Consider the following 13,081-nt stretch of genomic DNA (forward strand, 5'->3'; position numbering starts at 1 on the left):
TGTAATTAGTCTTTGAAAGAAACAAAGATGCTTAAACCTTTGCCACTGATACTCTTCTCCCAGTTCTGTGGCTCACTGTCTTTTAAGACTAGAGAATTGATTGATGGGCTGTAGGTTTGCGGGTTTTATTATGTGTAAACATTTCTAATCTTCTCCTTTTTGTTTATTTATTTTTTGAGAATGACTTAGAAAAAGAGAAGGCAGATGAAGAGTGGGTTTTGATAGCTAACAGTATCTTTGATTCAGTTAATATTTTTAGAGAATTGACTGTTACGTCTGGATGATTAGCTGTTATTGTCTGTGTGCAGTGTACTTGTGGATGTACTGGGTAGGTATCTTCAGAGCTGACTAGAAGGTGTTACCTGAGTTTTAGCACATAGCCAAGCCTTTTGGCTTGCTAAAACATTCTGTTAGACTCAGCAGAATGCAGACTTCATGGTATTGTGAAATGTCAGGCCAGTTTAATTGCAGATATGTATCTAGCTGAACCTGAACACAGATCAGAGCAAAGAAAATTCATTTTTCGACTAGTGATGTGGCTAGTCTTTGTAATAGTTCCCATACTGAGTGCAACTTATCTGATAGCATTTACTGTAAGCTTCTTTTAGAAGTTTTTTCTTCTGCTCATTGATCTCTTTCTGTGAGATCTTTTAGTGCTACAAATGATGTGTTGATGGTATTGCTGAGTCAGCAGTCTTTGGTTTTAATGTCAGAATTTCTGTGGAGCTCCTTCAAGGCTCCCTGCTTTATCTGTTTTCTGCTTCTGTAACCTATTATAGGGGTGAGGGGTTTTTTAGAAGTCTGAAGATGATTTCTTCACCCTTGATAGTGAGAACTCTGCTTTCCCAGTCTGTGCTTTGTTCCATCTGCTGTACCCATTTTTATGTTTGTGTTTGACATCTTCAGCAGACACAGAACTGAAAGAGCCTTTCTGATTTAGGAAATCCACCTCTCTGTTGCCTTGGGCTGTTACATGATAGGAGGTAACTGTCAACTAAAATTCAAGATAGTTAAAGTGGAACTTGTGATTTTTTTGTTCCCTCACACTTCAGACCATTTTTAACAGCTTGGACACTGTCATCTTACCCACTTGTCTTATATTTTTAATGTCACTTTTGGCTTGGTTTTCATCTAAGCAGTAAACACATTCTGTTGCTGCTTTGTCTATAGCAGCAAAGTGTTGGTCTTTCTGCTCATTCTCTATCACTTAAATTCTCACCAAGTCCTTACACATTTTGACATAATCAATTTTTGCGTGCTCTGCCTTTAATTGCTGCAGCATAATCACAAGGGATCTGTCAGATATTTTGCTGCCAGAATAACCTCCTTACTGCTTCTCCCTTTTCACCTGCTCACCTGTGCAGTACCTTTTCTCTTGGCTTTTCAAGATCTGCAGTGCATATTTTTCCTTGTCTCAAGCCTGGAATGAGTTCAACATGACTTAGTTCCATCATTGTTTCTAGTGCTCACTGCTCTCCTTTTCTTCTTAGGCAAAACTGTCTTAAAACACCCGTGAATAAAAATATTCTGTTTCATGCTACTCCTTATAGTTGTTCTCTGCTGTGAAGCCTAGAAGAAACTGCTGGTGACTGTTGTGGTCAGCTTGAGTCTATTTTTCTTCCTTCTTCTTTAATTACTTCACTGCAATTAATTTCTCTCTCCAATTGGGGGAAAAAAAAAAAGAAAAAAAAGAAACACCCCCCCAAAAAAAAAACCCACCATAAAAACCCAAACCCAAACTGCAATGCTGCTATATTTATTGCCATGTTTTTAACTTCATCTTTGTCCAGTTTTACAGCAATCTGAGAATTATGCTAATTTGTTTTTTGAGTTGAACCATAAATGTCATGTTTAAGCATTATTGTTGTCATATGGGTTGTGTGTTCGTATGTTGTTTTACAGCAGACATGTTGTGCAGCTGATCTGGCTTTTGAAGAAATTATATTTAGCACTACTTTGTCACCATGTTATTGCCCAAATTTATTTTCATTCCATACAGACAGGGTGATCTGTTGTAGCACCTCTCTGGCCATAGAGTTTCTATCCCCAGAGTCATGGAGGGCTCTTGTTTAAGAAATCACTGCCATGTTATGCTTACCTTTTTTGTCTGTTCTGGGTTCTATGTCACCTTTGTTTTGTAGCATTTCTCATATTTTTATAGTCTCTGTGAAAGCAGTAAGCATGGTATGAGTGATTAATCTAAAGCCAGAACTACATTTACGTTTTCATGCCCTGATATGGTTTTGGCAAATAGCTAAGCTTCAGAGGGTGTCTGTTTATACTTTTACTTAGACCAATGTGATAGCTCTGGGAATTTCTTCCTTCTGTGATTCCCCTTCTAGCTGTAACATGTGCTTAATATTCCTTAAATGTAGAGGTGAGGTTTTTTTCACTTCTTCACCCCCCTAAATCCCCCCCAATTTTTCCCTGTGGATTTTGGTTTGGGTTTTGTTGTTTGTTTTTTAGTTTCATAACAGCTGTAACCTGTTTCTTATTACAGATTCTTTTCCTCTGCAGTGAGTATTTCCTTGCTTTCTACATTTGAGATGTCTGCAGAATAGAAGTTTTTATGGAATGATAACTTGTTTAGAAACATAATTTGTATTTTACTCAAGTTAGCTGCAGCTCACGTAAACAGTAAAGCTCATGTACAGGTAATACTTGTTTGATTTGTTGCCTCACTTGATTGCTGTCAGATTGAAGATACAGTCTCCGAGGATGAGAAGTCAGTCTCCCAGTAGGCAGTTGGGCTAAAGCCTATATGGGCAGTAAGGTGTAGTAAGAAGTTCTGCGCCTTTTTTTCCTTTCCCCTTAGATATTGATCTCATGATAGGATTTTTTTCCACATGTTTGAACACCACGCTGTTCAAATAGAAAACTCTTTTCATTCAGGCTTGATTAAAATTACAATTTAGAATTAGAAACATTGCTTCATCTTATCTGTCATCTAAAACTGCTCAGCTGGAGCCATTCTTGCCATCTTTGTGGTTTTTCATTTGTTTAATTCTTTGTTTTAGGAGGTCTCTGCTGATCCCACAGGAACTCTCACAGCTGCTGAAGAGAGAAAGGAGAAGGTGCCAAGCCCACATCTCAGTCATCTTGTAATTTTGACATCTGGCAATTCACTGTATGGTTTGGCAGAGAGAGTGGTGGCCACGGAGTCTTTGTAGGTTATTTACTATACATTGCATTTTGTGGTCACTGGAAGCTATGGATTGTTTTAAAGATTGTGATTACAAGCCAGGACATTCTGGAGAGGTCAAAAATTCCTGCTTCTTGATGTGATTTTAAATATGAGTGATAGAGGTAATTTCTTAATTAAAGTTAGTGGGGCCTAACCATCTGGTCTAACCACCTGCAAGCATAAGCAATGAAATTTTACTGCAGCTGGTCTAGTAATTTGTGACAGTACAAGGCCAAATCTAACAAGAGAAAAGTTTAATTTTAAAGAGGCTGATGGGAGTATTTAATGTGTAGAGTTCATTTAAACCTTATATTAAGTACTCAGATGGTGATGGCTGAGATTCAGAACTGCTTAGTTCGTACTGGTTTGTCTTGGCTTGCAATGTTCTTTGCAATGTGTGGAGATGTACCTATGAAGAGATTATAACAAGCAAGTAACACAAAACTTACAAAATGGGTTTTATTTTTATCCATCCCCCCCCCAAATGACACATAAAGATTAGAAGTTAATTTAAAAAATGTATTTTCAAAGAAACTTTTTATTTTTGCATTAATTATGTTTAGTTAGAAATTTATTTCTTTGTTATGTTGTTATTAGCAAATTCTACCCCCGAGAAAGAATATGATTTCATATTCTAGCTTTAGAGATTCCCTAGTATATAAGTAATTAGGAATGTTATTTTGAAATTCTGACATGAATTTGTTAATATTGATACTGACTGCCCTACAGTATGGCAATTATGGGACACTCTTCCATTGACTTTTCTAGACTTTGGATCAGACCTTCGCAGTGTATCCTGCATAAAATAGAAACATGAATTGTTAGTATTCAAGCATTAGTCTCCTTATTCATGCATTTTCTTGTTTGCAGTCATATTATAAAATTGACAGAATTGAGAATACTTGCTGATATGTTGTTACGGTTCTTCTCAGGGCTAAATTTTTCAAGGTTACATGTCGTTATTAGCAAATATGTCAACTGTAGAGTAAAACTTGTAGAGAGACATGCCAAGTGTTGCATTTTCTTTGCTTTCAAAGGGTATTTCTGGCTGAGCAGTTTGAGTGTCTTCAGCCTCATCTTGATGCAGTGATGCCAGCTGCCAAGAAGCCTTTTCTTCAGCAGTTCTATTCTCAGGTCAGAATTGTGTAATTCTCAGCTGATTTTTAGACAGAAGGTTTGAAACTTTGTAGAAAAAGTTAGAAACTTGTACAATATGGTGCAAATACTTATACATTTTTGTTATATATTACTCTCTACTAGCTAGAAATTTACTGAATTGAATTTTTTTTTGTATTCTGTTTCAGACAGTGTCAACTGCCAGTGAACTACGTAAACCAGTTTATTGGATTGTTGCTGCTAAAGCCATTGATTATGAACAAATGCTGCTTCTCATGGCTAATGTAAAATGGGATGTGAAGGAAATCATGTCACAGCACAATATATATGTAGATGCTCTTTTAAAGGTGAATACTTTCTGGGAAATAGTGTGCAAGAGTTTATATAAATATCAAATTGCTGTAATACTTCACTAAAACTGTTAAGGTGGCATGGTTAAAGCAGTACAGCATCCTGACAAATGGGAATTTGTTAAAAGTAGGTCAGTCCAGAATTTTTATTGTTGTTGTTGCTAGTGGATTGTTTCAGTGATGATTTGTTGACTACATGGTGGGTGAAAGTGACCTTAAAAGTTTAATGAGTTTCCTGTCTGAGTGGTAGATACATGTGTCATAAACAGAGCAACAGGGAGGAAACTTCAGTGTCATGTTTTGTTGGGTTTTTCTGTTGGGTAGGATTATTTTGGGAATTTTTTGGAAGGGGTGGAGGGAGGGTATTTTTTGGTTAATTGGGTTTTTTTTGTTATTTGTTTGGTTGGTTTTGTTTGGTTGGGTTAGCGGTTGTCTTTGAAACGGTTATCTTTGAGATGTATCATGGGGACTATAGGTCAGATCAGCACTGAGAATGGTTGTGCACTATTCAATTGAAGTTGCTATATTCAGAAGTTAGCATTTGAAAAGGAATATAGAAGGGAAGTTATTTACCCAACTTCTCAATTGCATTCAGTAGCAGTGGTTATACAATTGGTGTGTCTTACACATACAGAACCTGTTCTTGAAAGAATCCTTCTCTCGTCCTTTTTTATATGCCTATATGATGTTTCTAAAGGTCTTTAAAAGGAAGTTCTGGTAGTGGTAGAGTTAGTTACACTAATTTTTACAGTGAAGCTGAAAAAATTATTTTAAAGTTATGTGAAGTATGTATCAGAGAAAAAGTTACGAATCTGTGTTGAATAGCAGGTTTGATTACACCTTCATACTTTAGCTGTTCTCTGCTTAAAAAAATCAGTAGAAAGAAGGGAGGAGCTGATAGAGGATCATTGTTGCACTGAATTTGACTGAATCTTTGTGATTACTATTCTTTATGCTGCCATGGCTTTTTGGAATTGGTTTGTGCTTAAAGCATTTGATCTCTGCAGTAGAGCTTTTTCCTTTCATGGATGTGGAACTGCTGAAGAATTTGCTTCAGGACAATCAGGGCTAATACCATTTAAAACCATTTCTGGCTTCTACATTATATAGCTAATAATGGTTGCTACAGAAGCTTTGAGATTACTGCTAAGCAGTAAGTCATTTGCTGTGTACCCTGGAACTCCAGGAGTGTCAGATGTAAGCACAATGTTTAATAACAAACTACTTTTAGTCATGTGTGTATGCAAAATTCTGTATTGATTCATAGTATGTATGGAAGCAAATGAAGTGGGGAAAGAGGATTGTTCAAGAAATGCATTATCATGGAGTGCTAGGCATCTTCAGAATAAGTTGCATGCCTTTTAAAGCATGACATTGTGGTACCCTGCTTTCTCTTGCCAAATTCCTCTTTCAGAAAATATGTGTTAAACACCAGTTATGTGGTCAGATACTAGGTTAAATTGATTGCTGAGATTCCTTCCTGATATTCTTTGAATACTGGATTTTTGAGGTGGAGGGTGAGAGTGAGGAAAAAAAAAAAAAGAGGAAAAAATCCATGTAGATTAACAGCCTTGGAATGAAAGGACCTTGCTGGCCAAGTATGGTCTTAGTAGGCTGAAATACAAACTGCTTTTTCTGGTTATACAGGGAAGTTCACTATCAGTCTGCTTTGTATTTAGGTTGTTTGACACTTTTTTAAAATGACAGAGGCATTAGTCACTTGCAGCAGACATTTCACTTGATGTAAGTCACAAAATTATAGTAGCAGTAATTACGTTCAGTTATGACTAGTGTGTCACTCATAGTAACAGCTCAAATCCAGCCAGGCTGTTGATGTTTCGGGTGGAAACAGGTGCCTTCCCTCAACTGGAATTGTTATCTCGTGTTGCAGTATGCTCCTGGACAGTTAAGATTTTGACTTTTTTCAGTGGGTGCTCTCAGCTCATTTTAAAGCACCAGGGAACTTACCTAATGCGAAAGGTTGAAGAATGAAAAGTGATTACAATATTTCTGAGCTTCTGTTTGAAAGCTGATGGGGGTGGGTATTTAGAAGGATAAAGAAGGATTTTCTTTAGTGGCTGTATATTGACTTTAAAAAAGTTAAAGATGAGTTTAGGGAGTGAGGCAATGAAAATGGCATTTGAAGGATTAGCTACTGGGTTAATTTTCAGAGGTGTCAGTTTCCCAGCAAACTACACCTCTGGGGAACAGAGCAGTATTACTGAGGTAATGTGAATGATATACTAGAAAGTGGTATGCTCTCTACTTTATACATAAGCTTGTTTCTGCAGTCTGTGCCTATTAAGCTTCTCTGCTTTGTTCTTATTTTTCAGTATGGTCTTTCATGTGCATTTCTAATTCTTTGTTGTGGTTGCTAGGGGTGTATAAAGTATGATCCCTTTTATGCTAAAGCAATCTTTCATGTTTCGTCAGGAGTTTGAAGAATTTAACAGAAGGTTGAATGAGGTGTCTAAGAGAGTCCGTATTCCCCTGCCAGTCTCCAACATCCTTTGGGAGCACTGCATACGCTTGGCCAATAGAACTCTTGTGGAAGGGTAAGCAGTTCATGAAACTCTTGCTTTTGGGTAAATATGCCCATAATGATAATGTCTATTTTATGCAATTAAAGGTTCTGATTTTGTAGTGCACTGGTAAGTTCTTGTGCTTTTGGAGGCCTGAAAATTATCAAGGCTTAACTTAGTCCTTAGCAGTTGTTTCACAGGGTCTGGTACAGTATTAAGTTTAAAGGGGATGGTCTTGTACCTACATACTGCTGAAGAATAATGACATTGGGTGTTTTATTGAAGCATTTGAAACAACATATTTTTCTTTCAAAGAAACTTCTATCTGAAAATTATGATTTCCCGACAAAGTAAAGAAGAAAGTTGAAGTGTACTTGTCAGCATCTCTATGGTGATGCCATTTCTCTTTGCCAGGAAGAAGGGTGGAGTTGTCAACCTGAACAGTTAGCCATGGAGCAGGATTTTTCCAAATCCATCAGGAAGTTGGATTAATCAATAGAGGCTCAAGAACCTTAGTCAGGAACTGCTACACTTTGCTCATCCCTCCCTCCTTAATCAGTGTCCCAGTCTTTTCAGAGTCAGCGTTGGAGCCTGAGTATTGTAGTCTTTTCATCCACTGTATTTATTTTTGTGTCCTTGTCCCCTTGCTACATGCATCTGGGCTCTCATCACAACTACTTCTGCATTATAGAATACGTGCTGTCTTCCACTCCTTCTACATATGTTTCCATATTTCTTTCTTGGTTATCTTTACCCTATGCACTCCTTACTTGCTTCCATCCCACTCTCCTGCTGTCTGCTCTAATTTAGGACCTCAACAACATCCTTCTTCTCCAAATGTTAGCTGTCTATTGAGGATCATCAGTTTCCACTGCTTCTTTCAAACTATCATTTTTATACTCATGCCTATTTCTTTTTGTGCCATCATCCTTTTGCAGTCTCTTGAGAGATCAATTTCATTTTCAGGGAGACTAAATCCAGCCATGAAACTCCCTCTGGCTTCTGGGTTCGTTTGTATGACATGACCTGTACAACTATCTTCTCATTTTGAAATTTTGTTTTCTACTTATTGTGCCTCAAGGCAAAGTGGAACAAAAGCATCTTTCTTCTCCTCCCCCTGGCCCTTTTCCTTTCAAGTGGGTAGCACCGTTAGTCACTATGAACCTACTATGTCCCAACCCTTGTGCCTGTTTTGGACTTGTTTCTTTTTCTTGACAATGTTACTCATCTTTTGTGAGTTCATTGTTCACAAACCGCTTAATTCTTACCTCTGAAGATCGTCACTCAGGTGTCTTTCTCCACACTGCACTTTTGGTTCACACTTGCGGCTAACTATGAAACTTTCACCTTTTCTTTCACCTAAACATTTCACTGACTGGTCAGAGTGGACTGAGAATACCTTTCTGATATGATTTGTCCTGTCCCTTTAAATTTTTCCCTGCCTTATCCCCTATGTTCTCTTCTGTTTCCCATCTGGCTTCTTGAAGTACTTCAGTATGTCCTAGTGAGAATCACCATCCAGTGGTGGGCTGGATTAAGTCTATCAATACACTATGCCTCATGCCAAAGCTATTTTATTTCCTGTACGCAGCTAAAATTGACACTGTTAAGGGCATTGCAGTGTCATTTCCTTTGATCCTGACAAATGCAATTTCTTATCAATTTGAAAAACTACAAAGATCATTTTCCTCATTTGTTGCCTAATGCCCCACTATAATCCTTCCTGGTATTACCCCACCCTGACCTGATCTACACTCTCATCTACTTTGAGCTCAAGCCTGTCACCAGTTTTCTGTCAATCTTCTCTCATTAAAACATTAATCTCTCACAGAGATTAGCCAGTGCTGCCACCCTTTATCCTCTGGTTGTTGTGGGTATTTTTGAACAAACAGCTTTGTGTCTTTCTCTGATGTTGTTCACTGTTGGTTCAGTAAGCTCCTGGGGGCCATTCTTAAAGCTGTGTGTTACGTTTCAGACTTCAGTGGTCATTGGTTACTTGATGTCACTGTCTAGTGCACTGATCAGCATTGATTTAATTTCCTTTAACCCACTTCTAGTAAGTTAAATGTAGATGTACAATGTACTGTACAATGTACTGTACAAAGTCGAATGTAGGATTTTTAGTGGCTTTTGGTATAGGATGGTGTTGGGTTTTTTAAGTATCAATGGGTACAATGGGGCTCTGTTCTATGAGTGGGCCTAAAACATTATACTAATGCAAATAAAACCCTTCATCAGATATTCTATGAGAAGTTCTTATATGCTTTTAACTTAAAACCATAATTATGTTCCTCCTCAATGCTTGGAAGACTAAGTTAAACAACTTTGAGAAGTAACATTGATTTTTAATTCCTTCTAAGTTTTACTTTCCACTGTGTTTCTCTTCAGTTATGCCAATGTAAAGAAGTGCAGCAATGAAGGACGTGCCTTGATGCAACTGGACTTTCAACAATTCTTAATGAAACTAGAGAAGTTAACAGACATCAGACCTATTCCAGATAAAGAATTTGTGGAGACCTACATTAAAGCATACTACCTAGCAGAAAATGACATGGAAGGCTGGATAAAAGAACATAGGGTAAGAGTTAAATCTGCATTCTTTTACGGTCAAAAAATGTAGAGAACTAGAGCAAAATTAAGTTGAAAACATTTGTGTGCTGTTCAGAATATGCCAAAGTCCACATTTTGATCATCAAAAAGTATGGCTTGAAACCACACCATGCAGTTTAACTTCACCTTTAGGAGTAGATTGCTTAAACTAAGTTGTAAAGCACAATGGATAAGAGTTTTTCTGTAGATAAGAGCTTATTCTTCCTCCACTTAATAACACTGAATCAGGACTGACATTGCTGTCCCTGATAAGGCTTCATTTGTGTTTTGAATGCATTTAGCATGCTTTCATGATAGCATAACATAACAGTTAGGACTGTATAAGCAACAGTCACATGCTGTTGGAGCTGCCCACTGTTGAAGTGAAAAATCTTCTAAAATGGACCACTCTGAAATCTGTATTTTGGGATTACTTGAAATCACATTAGAGATAGATGAAGGAAATACGTCTTTAATATAGTGTTTCTTGGTTTACCTGGAGCCACAAGAGAGATTGTGAGCTGTTGTTTGGTGTCCTATGCGGAAAAATGCTTGTTTAAATCTACTGGTGGAAGCTATATTTTTGATGGTGTTAGGTATAAAGGTAGGACTGACAAATATGGTGTTTTGTCAAGTGTTAGGAATTCTTGTCTTAACATTTTTGCAGTTTTTCTTCTTTTATTGTGTACCGAAATTAACATTGTTTGGAAAACCTGTAGGCAGGAATACTTAGAAGCTTATTGGAGCTGAGAAGGCAAAACGAAAAAAGATGATCAACTTTCATCACAGTTTGTTTAGAAAAATGTTTTTGTGTTAAAAGCTTATCCTATTTGCATATGTATTTCCCACCACACTGCCCAAAAAATGGAAAACACATTAAAAGTTGATTTATATACATATGTATTCATAGAATTACTTTCTGTGAACTCAGTCCAGCACTACTAAAGTTGTGAGCATTTTCCATTATAACCTGCCATGTAGGAAAATATAGTTTTGTCCTCTGCCTCAACTGTGAAAACTATCCAGACCTGACTTAAATACCACTTTAAATCTCCCTTGTGTTACTGACTGCTTCTATCAGCTGAAAAGTCCACAGTGTGTATGCCTGAGGTTAATTCTCTATATTTGTCTCGTGTTTTGTTCTGCCATAACATGATTTGCTTTTATTTGCCAGGAATATTCCACTAAGCAGTTGACCAATCTGGTGAATGTCTGCCTGGGCTCCCACATCAACAAAAAGGCAAGACAGAAGCTGCTAGCCACTATTGATGACATAGACAGGCCTAAAAGATAACTGGAGAAAGCTACTTTCCCTGTGACTTGTACCTTTTTCTGTTCGTGTGAAGCATGCAGACAAATCTCTCATGGACTAATGACAACGTTCTCTTAAAAAACATTATGCGTGACCTTTTCTTACCAGCATTGGAGGCACGCTGAAGTGGCATAATGTTCTAAAATATTACTTTTCTAATCTGTAGAATTATTTTCTGTTGTATTTCTTCCTTTCTTTTTTTTTTCTGTTGCATGCCCTTAGTAAAGGGCCATGTGTTTGTGTATCTTTGGTGAGCTGTATATTTTGCAAAATTGTATACTGTAAGTAATATCAAAGTCGGAGAGAAATACGTTGGCTTAATATATAGATGATGCTCTTTTTTACTAAAAGGGCTACTTGAAAAAATTATTTCTTTCCTCCCTGCTTTCGCCCTCAGAATTTGTGCTTTATAATGGACCAGTGTAAAATGAAAGAAAATGTACAATATTTGATCGATGTATCTTGCATGTAGATTAAGAGTGCAGATCAACTAAATACTCTTATGTTAAAGCCTCTCTTCTTCATATGTATTTAAAAATATCTGTTTATTTCAGAATTAACTTAGTCATATAAGAATGATTGACTGCAGATTAATAGAAGGTAATAAATACTGTACACTAATATAATTTCTTTTTGAGACTTTATTTTCTTAATTCAACAATGCAAAATGTCATTTACAATATAAATTAGTACTGTTCCTTTCATAGCACTTTTACCCCTCTGCCAATCTTCCCTGTTCCAAAGCAATAATGCCAGGGAATTAGAATAATCAGGGTTTGGTTTTTTTTCTGAAGGTTTGGGTTAATAAATAATCTTACTATTTCGTGCTTATCCTGAGCAAAGCAAAATTGCTTGACTGCATTTTTGTCCTAGAAATCAGTTTATCAGAGCATCACAGACTCCGCTGAAGTTTTCAGGTTTGCCTTTGGTTTTCAGTATGTAAAGTTTTAGATTTTACTTTTTTTTGTGATAATTACTCTTTTCTGTAGCTTAATTTCCTCTTCAGAAGCCAGCTGAGCATCATTGTGTGAGTTCAGTTAAAGCCCGTATACAGTTCTAGAAGAATGATAGAATTTAAATTTTAAATATTGATTGTGTAGTATTCAGCTCCCTTATTCATCTGTATTTTAAAGGAAGTAATATTTAAACCCAGATTTAACACCATTCTTTATTGACCATGCTGTCATGCTGAGTTCTATTTAAAACTTGTCTAGTGGCGTGTCAATTTGTGTGTTGAAGTTGAATCGCTTTTACCCTCATTAAAAAGGTGGTTCAAAAAAAGAAGAGTGTACTTCAGTTTGAAAGTGTGGACTTCTGCGTCAGATCCTGAACAAGAGTTCTCGGATGAAATAAAAAGATATCGGAGATGATTAGTTTATAATCTCTTTCAACAGTCTTCTCCTGGATGAAGTAAGACATTTAAATACCTTTACTAGAGCTTTAATGGGCTGAACACATGATTGACTTCTCCTGAACTACTTAGGTTGCTGTAATTTGATTGTTTACCAAAAGGTAGGAGTATAAGCACTGATTGAAATGTAGGGTCAAGGAAGGACGTGAGCATGAATCATAGTAAGGAGTAATTTTTTGTAGTGTGTCTATAGTTTGACTTGTTATTTTTAAGTAAGCCCCCAAATAAAAGAATGTGTAAGATGGAGTGTTAAATCCTTGTCTGATCTTCATTCATACATGCCTCAAAAATGATTGCTTTCCAGAGGAACCTTCCGTTGCTGCCCAGGATTGATGCTAAGGAGGAAGCTACATAGCTCCGTGGCCTTAGGTGTATGATTTTATTGCCCTCTGTGGAGTCAGGGGTTGGACTCAATGATTCTCATGGGTCCCTTCAAACTCAGGATATTCTTCTATATTACTTGGTCCTGAGTGACTAATGAAGCCAAGTTTGATTAAATGTTGAATTATTAAATTACTAAAGGTCTGCTTGGTAGTTCCCACCCTCTGCTGTGCAAATTCTTTACAAACCATTTATTTTTAAGCATCTATCTCTGTA

General features: G+C 36.9%; 1 protein-coding gene across 1 annotated transcript in view; it reads left to right on the forward strand.

Moving 5' to 3' along the window:
• CCDC132 (coiled-coil domain containing 132) overlaps window positions 1-11,999 on the forward strand; it is a gene marked incomplete at its 5' end in the record, with an annotated part of 71,142 nt that extends 59,143 nt beyond the window's left edge. Inside the window, 6 exons of the mRNA XM_010022681.1 lie at window positions 3,018-3,166; window positions 4,222-4,318; window positions 4,489-4,647; window positions 7,084-7,205; window positions 9,561-9,750; window positions 10,936-11,999. Of these exons, the coding sequence (XP_010020983.1) occupies window positions 3,018-3,166; window positions 4,222-4,318; window positions 4,489-4,647; window positions 7,084-7,205; window positions 9,561-9,750; window positions 10,936-11,055 (837 nt within the window). The remainder of the gene's footprint in view (window positions 1-3,017; window positions 3,167-4,221; window positions 4,319-4,488; window positions 4,648-7,083; window positions 7,206-9,560; window positions 9,751-10,935) is intronic.
• Window positions 12,000-13,081: the final 1,082 nt, after the last annotated feature.

This window comes from Nestor notabilis, unplaced genomic scaffold (assembly GCF_000696875.1).
Source record: "Nestor notabilis isolate BGI_N333 unplaced genomic scaffold, ASM69687v1 scaffold9389, whole genome shotgun sequence".
In the NCBI taxonomy this organism is placed as follows: Eukaryota; Metazoa; Chordata; class Aves; order Psittaciformes; family Psittacidae; genus Nestor; species Nestor notabilis.